At 42.0% G+C, this 17,181-nt stretch overlaps 1 protein-coding gene across 1 annotated transcript in view; it reads right to left on the bottom strand.

Moving 5' to 3' along the window:
- Nucleotides 1-819: 819 nt before the first annotated feature.
- The window catches only part of LOC306982813 (uncharacterized protein), a gene marked incomplete at both ends in the record, with an annotated part of 16,958 nt that continues 596 nt past the window's right edge, over nt 820-17,181 (bottom strand). Inside the window, 5 exons of the mRNA XM_079583263.1 lie at nt 820-826; nt 2,430-2,802; nt 3,757-3,967; nt 4,304-4,335; nt 7,664-7,810. Coding sequence (XP_079439389.1) covers nt 820-826; nt 2,430-2,802; nt 3,757-3,967; nt 4,304-4,335; nt 7,664-7,810 — 770 coding nt within the window. The remainder of the gene's footprint in view (nt 827-2,429; nt 2,803-3,756; nt 3,968-4,303; nt 4,336-7,663; nt 7,811-17,181) is intronic.

The raw sequence follows: 17,181 nt of genomic DNA, 5'->3' as shown, positions 1-17,181 counted from the left end.
GATCTCGCCAGGAGAATTCCTACATTTACTTCAGACACATGAATAAATCACCCTAATATAATGTAAAAATATATATTTGTGCTTTTATTCTTTTTCCGTAATATGTTATAAGACGTGTGTCCAAGCCCACAAACAGCACAAACGTCACTATGATGCTTTTAGAATCTTTTATATGAAGTGATTTCTAACGAGGCTTTGACCCAAATGATCCCAGCTGAAAACATGGGGGTTGTTGAGGATTTGCGATGGTTCTGGTTAAATACCAACGGTTACAGGAAAACCACATGGGGCAGTCTAAAGGGCGACCGGCGGCTTTTTCTAAGATACGCACATATTATTCAAGCATATTTATGGCAGATGTTTCCAAACGTCTGGTCTCTAATCCTGCGTACGAAGCTTCAGAACTGTAAAAATGTGTCTGTTTTGAGCGTGACAGTAGGGGGCGCTTTAATAGGGGCACAGGTCTGATTCATTCAAACATTCCTTTATAATTGGTGCTTCTTTGAACCCAAATATTGGCCTGATTTATGGGTCGACCTCTAACAGGAGAAGCATCAGGATCACATCTGGTCAAAGGCGACGTCAGTGCGTTCTTCTTCTTCAGGGCGGGCTCTGCGTCTCCTGGCTCTCTGTGCTCTCTCGCGCCCCCTGGTGGCCTGAAACGACACCGCACAAAACAGTCACTTTCCCAACTGTGTAACCAGGCAACGAGGAAACAGCGGTTCAGGGAGCGCTCGTACCCGGCGGTAGAAGAAGTACGGGATGAAGTTCAGCGGCATCAGCAGGAGAAGGACCAGCGCTCGCACCAAGGTCTGGAGATCAGACACTGGAACACACGGGACACACGTCACTAAAGCGGGACGAAGCCCTAAGCCTTTAACCTGAGCCCTAAGCCTTTAACCCTGAGTCCTAAGCCTTTAACCTGAGCCCTAAGCCTTTAACCTGAGCCCTAAGCCTTTAACCTGAGCCCTAAGCCTTTAACCTGAGCCCTAAGCCTTTAACCTGAGCCCTAAGCCTTTAACCTGAGCCCTAAGCCTTTAACCTGAGCCCTAAGCCTTTAACCCTGAGCCCTAAGCCTTTAACCTGAGCCCTAAGCCTTTAACCTGAGCCCTAAGCCTTTAACCTGAGCCCTAAGCCTTTAACCTGAGCCCTAAGCCTTTAACCTGAGCCCTAAGCCTTTAAACCTGAGCCCTAAGCCTTTAACCCTGAGCCCTAAGCCTTTAACCCTGAGCCCTAAGCCTTTAACCTGAGCCCTAAGCCTTTAACCTGAGCCCTAAGCCTTTAACCTGAGCCCTAAGCCTTTAACCTGAGCCCTAAGCCTTTAACCTGAGCCCTAAGCCTTTAACCTGAGCCCTAAGCCTTTAACCTGAGCCCTAAGCCTTTAACCTGAGCCCTAAGCCTTTAACCTGAGCCCTAAGCCTTTAACCTGAGCCCTAAGCCTTTAACCTGAGCCCTAATCTAAACCCAATTCTAACCCTGACCCTAAAACCACATCTTGACCTTCAAACAGTCCTTCAAAGAAGTGAGGACCACCCAAAATGTCCTCACTTTACAAATATGTCCTCACTCTGTTAAAAACTCAAACTGGTCCTCACAATGTCTTAACTACAAGAACACACACACACACACATTTGCTCGTATACGAACCAGAGGGGGTCAGAAACAAAGTAAATTTACTTCAGTACTAAAGTGGAGTTTTTAAGAATCTACTCGAGTAGTATTTCTGTTTAGAACTTGATACTTTCTGTAAAGGCCTGGAAGTAAAAAAGTCAATTATTCCTTGTGTTTGCGGGGTCAGAAACGTCCATTTCTTTCAATACTTTCACTCAAGTCAAATGTCCCTGAGCAGCTTTGACTTTTATTGAACTATTGCTCAGGTTAAAGCGCGTTTTTAGAGCCAGAGAATCATTAATTCGGCCCAAACGCTGACGAAGTTTAAAAAGTCTAAAGCGTCAAAGGGCCATGACACACTGGCCTGGTCAGACACACGTCTTTCTCCTCACATTTCAAATATATTCAACTATAGTTCAGAAGAAACACACGCTGGAATAAACAGAACAGTTTGGCTGATGATGCGCGGCCACCAGGGGGAGCTGTTTCCCCAATGATGATTCCTGACAGGTGGAAGCGATCGATACAAAATCAAACAGCTCTCGATCGTCCTCTGACAGTGAACTGATGTGTCCGTGAGCGAGAACGGACATTTTCCTCTGACTCTGTGGAGGAATATTTGATCCCCAGAAGGAGAAATGACCCCAGAGCTCTCACATGGACCAATATAACTGTGGGCTTTGTTTCCACCCAGAGGGGGCTCAGCAGGAGTGACTCCCACGTCCACATTAAAGGGAAGTGTGAGGAGAAGAGCTGTGTTTGATGCTGAACTCCTGTGTGGTTTTGCTCTGAATTGTGTCCCAGACGGCGCCCCGTACCCCTTACCTCCTGGGTGGATGTAGAGGGAGCTGTTGGAGGTGAAGCTGTGGTTGAACACCTGCAGGAGGTAAACACAGGTGTAGTTCCCTTTGTGGGCGGGGCTCACGTCAGTAAACAGGAAGTGGGCGGAGTGATTGACGGCCGGCAGGGTGAGGTTGAGAGTGGGAGAGAGCAGCTGGAAGGAGCCTCCCGGGTACTGCGGCTCCACGGAGCATTTGACCCGGAAATGTGCCCCCATCTGCACCCAGGCCCCGCCCTCTCCCGGCGACGCCCACTCACCCTCCTGTGCCCGCGGCCCCCAGAGCTCGCCCTCTGCCCGCGGAGCCCACACCCCCTCAGACACAGACACCTCCGGGACACCGTTCAGCAGATCTGAGGAGACAAAGGGGGAGACGCTCAGAGCGTCAGGGAGACCAGGATTTATGTTTCAGTTTGAGGGAAAAACCAATAATCCATAAACACTGGTCAGAGAGAAGAAGATCAGATACACAAGAACTACTGTACAAGTAAAAGTACTGCGTGATTCACTACTTAAGCCCCGCCTCAGCCCAGCACAGCTTCTCCACTTTGGCTTTACCCAAATCTAAAGCTTCAACAGCCACAAAACAGCCACAAAAATCAGATGAAAAAGAACTTTAGAAAAGTGACGACGACTCAGCGAAAAATAAAGATCAGTTAGTTCTTAGCTTTCAAATGAGGCGTTGCTCTGGCCTATAGGCTGTGATCTCCAGTCCTGAAGCTTCAGATTTGGGTAAAGCCGAGCTGGTGAACATGTGCTGGGTTAAAGCGGGGGGTAAGAGGTTAAATAAAAGTACTCGAGTAAAAGTAAGTGAGTACTTCCCGCCTCGGCCAATGGGAGCAGAGGATTATCTGTGTCCTCCTCTAGGGGGCGTCGCCACATTCAGTGAACTGACTCTGAGCAGAGACTGTGAGAAGAAGAGACTCTGGATTCAAACCAACCTGAACAAACCACGAGGAGGCGGCTGGAATAAGGTGAGACACTATCGTCGAGACAGTCTGTCACAGCAGATCTGTTCTTCACACAGTCAGTCTCGACCCTCCACACTTCACTCTCGTTAAACCCGTCTCTCTTTTCTGCAGAAACAGTTGACCCACAGTCCAGGCCTCGACACACGGCGGCCGCCGCCTCCAGGTCCCAGTGGTCATCGGGGTCAAAGGTCATCACTGGTCTCCACTCTCCTCCGAGCTCCGCCTCCACCGTCCCCTCACAGCGACTGGCCCCTCCCACCAGCCTCAGCGGCTCTGGACACAAACACAGGTGAGCCCCGCCCCTCTACAGGCCCCGCCCCTGGCCCCGCCCCTTACCTGCACAGGTGAGGTTGAGAGTGGGGCAGGTCTCTGGGCCGGTCCTGGTCCGGGGACAGTCCATCAGCTTAGACTCGTTGCCCTCACAGTGGAACGTCTGCCCCAGAGGAGAGAGCGCCCCCTGGAGGAGAGGAGCCCCACAGCCCAGCTCCCTGCACAGCACCTCTGCCCCGCGACGGCCCAAGGCCCCCTCACAGACCCCGGCCCAGGACTGGTCCCGGATCAGAGGAGATCCTGAACACAGGCTCCGCCCCCCGACCAGCCGCGCCGAGTCTGTGTATGAAGATGAGGTCACAGTCTGAGCCGCTCTGCAGGAAGTCTCTCCTTTATGTAGCACCATTCACTCACACCACCTTCACACTGAGACAAGGCGGCTGAAGTGTGGAGCTCATGGACACAATGGCAGTGTGCACCTGCGGGAGGTTCTTCCACACCAGAGTTTCTTTAGACCTGAGCTTTGCTGTGGGGAGTCCATGTTTGTCCTGCACTGTTTGTTCTGCTGAGTTTGATTCTTGAACAGGTTTTTTTAAGCCTTTCATTTTCTTACATTCAGCCCCTCCTGTACAAACATGTACACGCCTAAAAACAGCCACAACATTTACACACTCACAGTTTTTATACTTTTTATTGCATAAATCTCTTGATCTGCTCGATGTCTTTCCAAAACCACCAAACATATAATGGAAAAGTAAAAACCTGAATATGTTCTGAGTGATGAACATTGGAGCTGGGCTGTGGTCTTTAGAGCCTTGGATGAGTCAAAGTCGTGACTAATATTGATTTGAAGCTTTAGTGGTTTTTCTTTAGTGACGATTCTTTATGTCTAAATGTTCTTGTTCCCATCGACTTCCATTAGAAACACATTCAGGACTTCCACTTTTCTTTGCTCTCCTGTCTCCGTATAAAAGTCATATATTTATAATGTCAGCGTTTCATCTGGAAGAACAAGAGTCAGGTTTGACATTTTGACTGTATTTCTTCAGTTTGGACCTTGTTCCTGTCGTCCAGATCAATGAAATCCTGTTATTTTCCCATGAGGATATAATGGAGCCATGGCAGAACCTGGACTTTTCTCACATCAAACTTCACATTTTAAATCTCACTGTAATACAGGAAAAAGTCTCATATCTGTGATGTCAGCGTTTCATTTGGAAGAAAAGGAGCTGAACTTCACATTTTCACTGCATTTTAGACTTTTCCACTTTTCTAACATTGTAACAGATGCTGTATCTTCAGTCAGCTCATACTGAAGCTGTGGCCCAGGGGAAACTACAGGATTAGTTTGTCTTTGTGTTTTCTATAAAATACATGAATATTTTACAATGAACGAGTGATTTATCGACAGTAATGTTTAGTCACAGTCAGTGGTTAGTTTTGAAGCAGAAAACGAGGCCCAGGTTTATAAACCTGAGGAAACAGGAGAATAAATCCAGACGGCAGGTCTTTGTCCACGTTTCTTTGTGTGTCGAGGTCACTTTCAGCTGATCATTCAGATTTTAGCACAAAAAACTCATCACAGATTGAGTGATTTTATGCCGTATTTCAGTGAGATGTAAAAGTTTCAGTTTTCAGGGTAAATCCATTGGAAAAGCCTCATTTCCATTATATTCAATAGGAGAAAATACAGTGATTTTGTTCATGTGCCGACACTGGGAATGAGCTTCAATCTGATGAAACTCAGTCAAAATGTTCAAATTCACTCCTTTTCTTCCAAATGAAACGCTGACTTTGTAAAAAGTGAAGTTTCAAACGGCTCTGGAAGAGCAAAGAAAAACATGTATAATGGAAGTCAATGGGGCTGTTTCAGCCGCTGCCATTTTCACATAAAGAATCGTCCAACACAGAAAAACTATGAATGTCATTAAATCCATTTCACTTCATCTGTGACACAAACACAGACACAGCCTCAGCTCCACATGTGATTATTACAAACATCATCACACTCACGTGTTTGGGAAAAAGTACTTCATGTGATTTATGCAAAAAGAAGTGGAAACAAATCTGTAAAAATGTAGATTTTATGTCTGTTTTTAGGCGTGTACATGTTTGTCCACTAGGGGGCGCATGTGAGCAAAGTTGTAAATCTGTCACTACAGAAAAACTACAAATGATTCAAATCCATTTTTGTTTCATGTTTGACTCGTCCAAGGCCCTAAAATCTAGCGAAGTCCAGCTCTGACCTGCTCATTATTGAAAGAGAATCAGGTTTTTATGTTGTTTTGTAACAAACAAAGGGTTCAAATCCCCAAATCAAAACATGTTTGGGAGTTTTGAGAAGGTGAGAAGTGATTCTGGAGATTTATGAAAAAAATGAAAAACAAACTCTGGATTCAGAGAATAGGCTCATGCACAGTTTCCCCACGTGACGTCTTCCTGGACAGTCAGCCAGACGCAGCACTTCCTGTCGCTGGTCGTTTACGTTCACAATTAGCAGGTCCCCACACAAAAATAGCGATAGCTCAGGATCTGGTTAAGGACAACGAGTTACTGATGGAGTCACTGCAGTGTGTTACAAACATCATGTTCGCTGTGAATCTGCCCCAAAGGAAACGCCAGCTGTCGTAGGGGCGGAGCTTTATCTTAGAGCTAAAGGCTAGTGTTGAAAAATGATAATATAACATGTAAACAAGTAAATATTATTTAAACTAACAGGACGATTCTGTTTGCGCAGGCTCGTTCTAAACTTTGCGCTAGTTTTATTTTTTATTTTGTGTTAGCCGCGTTAGCCGCGTTAGCTTCAAGACAAAAACATCCACCGTTATGAACACGGAGTTTCCTCCAGTGAAGTCGTTGCGTCTCACGTAATATTTTCTAACCTGCTCCGTCACATCCAAACTTTTACTCTCTGTCCTTTACCAAATCTTAAGCTATTGCTTCATTTCTGTGGGACCTGCTCATGTTTAATGGGAAGAGATAACAGACAGGAAGTACAGCCTCTGGCTGACTGTCCAGGGGAAATCACGTGTGGTCACTGTGCATACAGCCCATTTGGCTCAAAAGAACATTTTGAGTTTTTTCATCAAATGAAGAAACAAAACATGTCCATTGGGCGACACAGGCTCTGCAGACACGTCTTTATGAGGGAACTTCAGAGACACTTTCATATTTTAAACTTTACATTGTTTGTTTTGTTTGTAAAACCAGTTAAAAAGTCATATTTGACTCATTTTCTTATTATTCCAGTTTGCACATCAGATATATTTTGTAATAACTTTACCCATAATGCATCATTTCTGTATAAATGTGTAAATAATGTGATACATGTTGTGTTTTAAGTGATGTCTTTAAACATATGTTTCCGCTTGGCCTGCACGGCCTCGTGTTCTTCCTGAAGCACAAACTCAAAACTTTATTCATCGTGAGATAAACAATGTTCGAGTCTCAGAGAAAGAGATGAAGCTACAGCACTCTGCCCCAACGACCCCTCCCACTCTGCCCCAACGACCCCTCCCCCTCTGACCCAACGACCCCTCCCACTCTGCCCCAACGACCCCTCCCACTCTGACCCAACGACCCCTCCCACTCTGCCCCAACGACCCCTCCCCCAATGATCCTCCCCCTCTCCCCCAACGACCCTCCCCCTGAATTCTGGCTCAAATACTTTGACTTTTACTGAAAGTACTTATGAAAGTAGGTACTTGGATACTTCTACTTCAGTAAAGTATTTGCTCCTGTGTCTGGTCGCCATGGTTACTGCCCTTTAAGTCACTGAAAACTATGAGTAGGATTATTTATGACTGTGGTGTTTCAGACTCACCTGAACAGGTCAGATCCAGAGTGAAGGAAGTGAGATCAGTGCCAGGGTCAAAACAGCCGATCAGTGAAGAGTCGACACAGACTTCAGGATCGAGAGAAACGGTTTCTCTTTCTGAAACTCTTTTTTCCTCCAGACTCACAATTGACCCACAATCCAGCTCCAAACACACTCTGTTTACAAACCACAGAGGGATGTAGTACTGAGGATACACGTCAGTCCAGTCCTGTCCCGCCCTCTGCACCTGCAGCCGCCCCTGACACCGACCCTGACCATCGACCAACCTCAGACTGGACGACTCTGAAACAACAGGCAGTGGCACAGTGGTTAGAGAGAGAGAAGTGTGAGGAGAGAGAGAGAGAAGTGTGAGGAGAGAGAGAGAGAAGTGTGAGGAGGAGAGAGGAGGAGGAGGTGCCTCTAAAGTCTGTCTAGTTTAATATTAGATTCATATAATTGTACAGTGTCTGTTGCTGTATTAAGAAACTGTTAAGAAACATACTTTTTTATTTGTATTTTACAGGAATAACACCACATGTGTCCAGTAGAGGGCGCTGCAGGCTCAGCTGTGAATGCACCTCCTGTTGTGAAACAGCAGGGCAGCTGTGGCTACAGTACTGGAGCCTCTTTGTTACACCTGTGCCGTGATGTTGGACCATGAACAGAAGAAAAGTGTCTTTTTTCTAATTGTCATAATCAAATATAAAGTGATGTAAGATTTGAAGGTGTTTTTGAAACAAAGTCAGACTGATGTGTGAGTCCATTATCGGTCAGAACAAGAACGTCCTCATTATGACGTTATTACTTTCCTCAAAAGCCTGGACTCTTTTAATCCCTATTTACAACCACACAAACATGGAGCCTTGACCTTTGACCCCTCATGTTCAACTGCAGGAAAAATATTGTAGATTCATAATTTTTCAAACTTTTGTCACACAATTATGATAATCCACTTAAGTTCTGCAGAAAACGACCAAAGTCTGAAAAAATATCCAAATATAAAACTGTTATAGACATTAAACAACACACACATAAATGGCTCATTTTCCATAAAAAGTGAGTTTGGGCAGAATTTGGATTTACTTTTTAAAACAGCCTGAGGTCAAAGGTCAGAAACAACTTTGATGTTTTTTAGTTTTTCTGTAAAGTTGAGTTTTCACATTTTCTGCCCCATTTAAAATCAGATTGTTTTGGTTATTACGGTAAAAACCAAACTGGGACAAAACCTTTGACCTTTGACCCGACAGAGAAACCGTTTAAGCCTTTAGCTCAGGGGTGCCCAAACTTCTTGTCTCCGAGGGCCAAAATGAAAAAGTGCCTGTGGGTCGCGGGCCAAACACGGCAAGCGTGAAACATATAACTGTAAATAATAAAAGTTACTTTTTTTTCTTTTTTGGCTTACCTTTGCATTTAATTCAATCTATGCAATTAACCTCTTAACTCCCGTCTGAACCGAGAGGATCTTTTTCCTCACGTCATCACATTTTTTTTTCCATAATTTTTTTGTTGGACATTCAACTCATTATTGTAACTTTTATGGCATTATTTTGTCAATTTTTTTCATCACATTTTTTTCACTTTTTTGTCACTTTTTTGTCAATGTTTTCTCACTTTTTTGTCACATTTCCGTCATTGTTTTCGTCTCAGTTTTGTCGCTATTTTCACACCTTTTTTCCAGAAGCTTTTGGATTGGGGTAAAGCCAAACTGGAGAAAATGTGCTCGGTTCAGGTGGGAGTTAAGGGGTTAACATGCTACAAAAGCCTAGTTTTAGTAGAACAAAATCAATTATTGTAGCAAAATAGAGCAAAATGGAAACAACAGCACCACCTGTACCTGCAGTACCTACAGTGACTTTAGCTCATTCACTTCTTTAAGTCAAAGAAAATGCCATATTATATCATTTTGAAAGTGTCAGTTCAGCATAAATTCTTTTATAAGTCATAGATGTCAACGATTTTTGCAAAAAAAAGTTGGAAAAATGGGGAAGTTGATGCTACGACGCTCTGTGATTGATAAACACCAAGACACCAGAACAGTGTTTCCTTAGCTTTGCAAAAGGAGTGAAACAGCGCCCCCAATTTGACGCTGGTGGACGAAAAGTGTACTGCATCCATATTTGCCATTGAGAATGAACGGGAGAGAGAGTTATTAACCAGATGCGGCGCAAAAGTAGGTCACTCTCTGGCGGGCCAAGCTAATTGTTCCGGCGGGCCAAATTTGGCCCGCGGGCCCCACTTTGGGCACCCCTGCTTTAGCTGATTGTTCTGAAAGACACTTGAACTCATCACACTCGTAGTTTCCTATGGCAGGCCGTTTTAACATTTATTCGAAATTCTGGATATGTAATACCGATATCTCCAATTCAGTTTTCACTAGTAAAAACTATAATTACAGATATCTGTAATTATTTCATTTCTATGGGTGGATGTCATTATGGATATCCGTTAAGTCATTTTCACTAGTCGTAATTCAGTTATTACTAGTCTTAACTGAATTATGACTAGTATTAACTCTAGTTTGAGATATCTCTAACCTAATTTTTACTAGACATAATTCTAGTTAGAGATATCTAAAACTCAACTTTATTAAAGATATCTTTAAAATGTTTTAGGTATATACAAAACTGCTTTTTGACTATACTCAAACAAATATGGATATCTTAAATTGGCTTTGCTACTAGTCAAAACTGAGTTAAAGATATCTCTAACTATACTAGATATCTCTCGGGCGGCACGGTAGCACAGCTAGAAGGTCCGGGTTCGATTCCCACCTGGGCCTTTCTGTGTGGAGTTTGCATGTTCTCCCCGTGTCTGCGTAGGTTTTCTCCGGGCACTCCGGTTTTCCCTACCACTAAAAACATGCACAATAGGCCAGGGTGAACGATGTGCGTGAGTGAATGTATGGTGGTGTCAGAGGGTCCGTTGGCGCAGACGTGTGTAGTCGCGAAAGCGCTTCTGACAGTCTCCCCCAGGGGAAACTGAAGACACAAACGTAGCTTTCCACCACCGAGTATGGAGTATCATATGGTCACAAAGCGTTTAACATGAGACAATTGTACATTCATACAAGTGTCTCATGTAAAGCGCTTTGTGACTATATGTCTGTGAAAGGCGCTATATAAATAAAGATCTTCTTCTTCTTCTAACTGTAATTATTACTAGTAACAATGTAGTTCGAGATATCTTTAATTAAGTTACAGATATCCGCAATTCATTTGTATTAGGTCTTTACACAATTCAAGATATCTTCAATAGATGTTTTGTCTAGACAAAACTCAATAACAGATATCTCCAACTGTAGTTTTTACTAGTGAAAACTGAGTTATGGATATCCATAACTGGAGTTATTACTAGTGGAAATGACGTAAGAGATATCAAAAATGACGTCAATTACGTCACCGTATCCGAGTCTGCGTTACAAATCTGGCATCATCTAAGAGGCTTTTTGTGGTAAAAATAGCTTTTGTCAAATCCATTAAAGTTTTTTTTACAAATACATGTCTTGTTGTTGCTAGAAAGCGCTAGTTTAGAGGTTTTAGCTCGGTGGAAGGATAGTCCAGGAGTGGATGAACTGCAGGGCTCTGCCTGTGCTCTACTCGGAGGATGGTGGGGGACTGTTGTGGAGTGGGGAGAGCTCATTGACAGTATATTTGACAGTATATTTTGAAGGGAAAGCTGCGGGAGGGACACCGCGCTCTGGGACTGGAACAAACCCGGCAGCCTCTGCACCGTCTGGGAGGAGCGCTGGGGCGGCCAGACGGGTCTCTGCTGCTCAGGTTGGCCCACAGTGGCGGCAGGACTATCTTAACACTAGTATTTCGATGTCCGTTTGCAAAGCACTTAATTACTAACACTGTGCTTGGCCAGTTTTACCTCCCCAGCGTTAACTAAGTGTTTTGCCTGTGGTTGAGGCGCTAATTAATTTGGATTGATTAAGACGACACCCCCCTCTAGTGGGATTTGTGTTTTTTTTTTCTCTGTAATGATGAATTTTACGATACCTTTGTTAATGTATATTTTTTTATGAAGATTGCAATGTTTGCCGCCTTTGCAACCTTCATAGAAATACACATTTATGGTTGTGTATGTTGATATATATAGTCTATATTATAACCTGAACAGCAACCCAGCATTTTTCACTTCATTAGTTATGTTTATATTTTCAGTTTGAATCTTAAAACGTTTTATGTGCAGGTGGTTTTAATCCTTGTGTATAAAACTATTAGATGCAATAACATTTGTGTCTGTATTAAAACATTTATTTGTAAGGGATATTTTGATGTTCATTGGACACAATATTCTCTGACATTTCCCGTGGCATGTTTGTGTACCTTCAAAACAGGATTATCAACAATCACACAAATGACATAATACAAACCTCTCCATGGCACAAAATACAGCAATTCAGATATGTAGAGGTATTGTGTTCAACGTGTGACATACTTTACAAAAAAGGAAATATAGCGGTATTTACCAAAGTACAAAGTTAAAGGTTACATTACTTATTACATTATTCTTTTATTTTACTATATTTTACAGAAATCAGTTTGACTAGGTTTGTCATATAGCTGTCACAAGCTGTCACAGTATGATCCACGTGAAACACTTCCATGGGATAATTTTTAGTAAATGTTATACTCCTGAAGTTGTACTTTAAGTAAAGTCTGGGTAAATCTGGGTAAATCCTCCACTGCTTGTATGAAGGAAAAAACCTGCAGTTGTCCTATCCTGAGTCCTGTCTTATGAGCTTGGTTGATTGTACATAAAAAAAACAAGATCAGGTGTCTTTGTATAAGCAACAAATACATTCCTCAGCTCCCACAAGACCTCGTCGTTGTCCTCATTTGGTGAATCTGGTTGGTCATTAAGATCTCCACACTCCTGGTTCCAGTAATGTTTTTGAGATGTGACCTACAGTCAAAAATAAAAACATGCAAAGAAAAATGCAAAGTGTACATTTATAAATCCATCAGTATGCACTTGCAGCACAGATAAGTGTTTGTGTGATACTACTTTCTGTGCAAAAAAAACAAACAAACCAGGATCACAAATGAATGTAAAAAATATATATGACTGGAGAATCTATATGCTATCTATGTGTATCCTTGCTTTACTGCATCTATATTTCAAGTTATGATAACATGACATTCTACTACTGTGTGTGTGTTTACAGCATTACGTAATGCGTGTGTCATGTTATTTCTTTATATAAACCCAGTCACAGGTTCATCAGGGATCATCTGTCCAGTGCTGCACTCCAAGAAAGTGCACGTGGATGAAAGTGCACGACTTCAAATACTCTGACTTGTCATTTAAATACTAAAACTAACAGCCTTCCCCATGATTCTTCCTCTACTTCTGTGAAGTGTGAGTCATGTTGCATCAACAGTATTTTAAATAAACACTTAAAGCATCCCTTGCCAAGGGAAAAAAAGCCCCCCTGACTTCAGGCTGTGCATAGAGCGCACAACTGTAGAGTTTGGAAGCCCTTACTCTTTACTCCTCAATGTACACAATCAATGACAAGTAAATGTGCATTTCCCAAAGTCTTCCCTTTTTGATAATCCAAGCTCGTTGCAGGTGGGGCTGGCTGCCAGGGCATGTCCCGAGAACCTTGTGGGGCACAATTTACAAATAGTTGTTAGGTGTGAAGTAAAAAAAATAAGAATTGAAGTAAAACGATCATGTATTCTTCAAATTAACATGTTCATTACCACATTGACTTTAAGTATGCTTTATAAAATGTAGGGCTGCTCAATTATAGGAAAATAGGTAAATCACAATTGTTTTTAGTCGTCAACTAAATCACGATTATTCAAATGATCTTATTGTCGACCTGCATTTGAACATTGCACACCCTACAAAGGTTATAGTCTTATTTTCAATTGTTATCAATTCATATCAAATAGAATTTTATTTTGATTCCATCTGTTCCTATCCCTACAAAAAAGTATTGTTGCGCTCTTTTCCAGACAGATGATTAGTTTAGCCAAGTGAGTGAGTGAAAAGTGCCTTCATCTTCCGTACCAGGTGTCTGTGCAAGCAGGTTCAATACAGTCGGTGATGTTTTCCTCTGCAAACCTCAGGAAAACACTCTTCTATGACATGGAGGCATTTGAGAGAACCTATCTCCTCCGTGCTCCTCTGTCCATGTCCTTGATCAACCATCTCTCCAAATCTGTAAAGGACACATGTTTTGCAGAAAGAATGGAGAAGATGGAGGGTGAAAAAAACTCATTCCAATGACAGCCACAAGTCTTAACCATCTGAGCGTTATATTTGCAAAAGAGAGGCATACAGTGGTGTACTTACAGGCTTGATTTAAGAGACTTTAAAACTACTCAAGTTATATAGTGCTTTTCCATCTTTTCCAGTCCCAAAGCGCTTTACAGTAAGGAACCAGTCACCCATTCATACTCTCATTCACACACCAATGTACGCAGACACTGGAGGCAAGTAGGTAAAATGTCTTGCCCAATGTGTTATTAGTTTTGTATTTAAATTATTCCACTACATTCATGGCTAGACAGAGGAAGCCTCGTTTTCTTATCCACTGATGACACATTCAATGTTAGATAGAAAAATACACACACAGAATAGGTGATTAACAATCTGGACAATTACAAACAAAAGCTGGGTCAAGGATCTGAAACAAGTAATCCTGATGTCACTGGTTTGCTTTTCTCTCAACTCTCCGCTCCAGCTCAAACCCTGTGTGCTTCTGCACCGCCAAGCAGTGAAAATAACGGCATTTATATCACCATGATTGTGAAGAACTTAGATCATTATTTGTTTGCGTGGTTATTAAAAAAAAAGCCCCGCACACTTACCTACGAACACGACACATGGGACACTAGCTAACTAATCACGAACACCTTCAGTAGCTAGCTAACGTCACTTTTTTATTTTTTACCAACTTCTAATTTTTTTTTCTTCACTAAAAGTAAATACACACGCACAAAGCCAACATACAGTAACAATAAGTTGAGCAATACCAACCTTTTGCGAGCCCGCCGGTGTGGTCCGGTGAAGCTGCTTTGTTTTGATGCGTTGCCAGATCCGCAACACTTTCAAAATGGCGCCGCGAGTGACAATTATTACTAGTAAAAATGACGTAACGGATATCTCAAACTGCAGTTATTACTAGTGAGAATGAAGTTACGGATATCTTAAACTGTAGTTTTTACTAGTAAGAACTCAATTATGGATATGTGCTGATGTCATTTAAGATACATGACGTTTAGTTGTGATGACTAAATGACGTCATTATAGATATCCATAACTGAGTTCTGACTAGTAAAAACTCACTTATGGATATCTCTAACTCTAATTAAGACGAGTGAAAACTGAGTTTCAGATATCTGCAACTGTCATTTTTACTAGTCAAAATTAAATATGACTAGACAAAATACAATAGGTAGCGTTCACGATTTAGAATGTGATGATGTCATAATGTCAGATGGAGGGCAGGGCCAATACAACTCTATGGGAGAAATGCAGTTTTTGGAAGAAATCTCCAAAACGATAATTGACAAATGTTTTTCCTCTTCAGTATTTGATCTTGATTGGATTCACAAACCTGTGATATTATTTTTTTGTCTGAAAGTCCTTTCTATTGGACAACATCACGCTCATGTTTTCGCATATTGTCACCACTTTTTGATGTTTTTCAGAGATAATAATTGTACATTAGCTCATATGTGCCGACAGAGGAGACGATGAACTTTGTGACAGTTTTTGTTTCATGTGGATTCCTCCAGTAATGACTGAGATATGAGGCAAAAAACAAAGACATAAAAATATGCATTTTGTCAGTTACCACCGTTACCATAGTTACCGTCAGTTGACCTCCACCTCAATGTTAAACTATCGGCTCTTTAGAATGTTGTGATGTCACGTGAACGCTACCTATTAAAGATATCCATAACTGTAATAAAGGATAGTCAAGTTTTAATAATAAATGTTAAAACGGCCTGCCATAAGTGTGAGGAGGAGAGAGGAGGAGGAGGAGCCTCTAAAGTCTGTCTAGTTTAATATTAGATCCACATAATTGTACAGTGTCTGTTGCTGTATTAAGAAAGTGTTAAGAAACATCATTTTTTATTTGTATTTAACAGGAGTAACACCACATGTGTCCAGTAGAGGGCGCTGCAGGCTTAGCTGTGAATGCACCTCCTCTTGTGAAACAGCAGGGCAGCTGTGGCTACAGTACTGGAGCCTCTTTGTTACACCTGTACCGTGATGTTGGACCATGAACAGAAGAAAAGTGTCTTTTTTCTAATTGTCATAATCAAATATAAAGTGATGTCAGATTTGAAGGTGTTTTTGAAACAAAGTCAGACTGATGTGTGAGTCCATTATCGGTCAGAACAAGAACGTCCTCATTATGACGTTATTACTTTCCTCAAAAGCCTGGACTCTTTTAATCCCTATTTACAACCACACAAACATGGAGCCTTGACCTTTGACCCCTCATGTTCAACTGCCGGAACAATATTGTATATTCATATGAGGTCCCTATGCTAAAGTGGCTATGATAGTTAGCACCAGAGGTCCCTATGCTAAAGTGGCTATGATAGTTTGCACCAGAGGTTCCTATGCTACAGTGGCTATGATAGTTAGCACCAGAGGTCCCTATGCTAAATTGGCTATGATAGTTAGCATCAGAGGCCCCTATGCTAAAGTGGCTATGATAGTTAGCACCAGAGGTCCCTATGCTAAATTGGCTATGATAGTTAGCATCAGAGGCCCCTATGCTAAAGTGGCTATGATAGTTAGCATCAGAGGTTCCTATGCTACAGTGGCTATGATAGTTAACATCAGAGGTTCCTATGCTACAGTGGCTATGATAGTTAGCACCAGAGGTCCCTATGCTACAGTGGCTATGATAGTTAGCACCAGAGGTCCCTATGCTAAAGTGGCTATGATAGTTAGCACCAGAGGTCCCTATGCTAAAGTGGCTATGATAGTTAGCACCAGATGTCCCTATGCTAAATTGGCTATGATAGTTAGCATTGAAGCCCCTTTTCCTAACTACTTCCTAACTGACAGACCAATTCGGAGGCATCTTGTCTAGTTCTAGCCTCTAGTTTCCACTTATTTACTACATCACAAAGCACTTGAACACATCGCTCTCGTAGTTTAATTTCATTTCATTTCATTCTTTTTTCAAGGCAATGCAACCTAAAATAAAGCAACAATCCAACAAAAAACAAACAATACATTCCTTGAAAAAAAAGAACAGGAGCTGGATGAAGAAAAAAAAATCTTATAAACTCCTACCCATTTCTTGAAAATAAAAAAAAAACTTGATGGCCTAACCGATGTAAAAAACAACAACAAAAAACAACAATTACATATACACGTACACACATATACATACACACACACACACACCAGATGTAATCAACTTTCGATTTTACTTTTTATTTATTTATTTATTTATTTTTATTATTATTATTACTATTATTATTAATGATTGTTTGCTAAAACAACAGTGATGCAATGGTGACAACAGCGGCAATGGAAAAGACGACGAGGCCACGAGACCACACAACGCACACCCACACACACACACACACACACACACACACACACACACACAACGCACACCCACACCCACACACACACACACACACATACACACAACGCACACCCACACCCATGCATAGATA

The sequence above is a fragment of the Gobius niger genome (genome assembly GCF_951799975.1).
Source record: "Gobius niger genome assembly, contig: SCAFFOLD_66, whole genome shotgun sequence".
In the NCBI taxonomy this organism is placed as follows: domain Eukaryota; kingdom Metazoa; phylum Chordata; class Actinopteri; order Gobiiformes; family Gobiidae; genus Gobius; species Gobius niger.
Note: the sequence above shows the minus strand (reverse complement) of the source record. Positions and strands in the feature narration are given on the sequence as shown.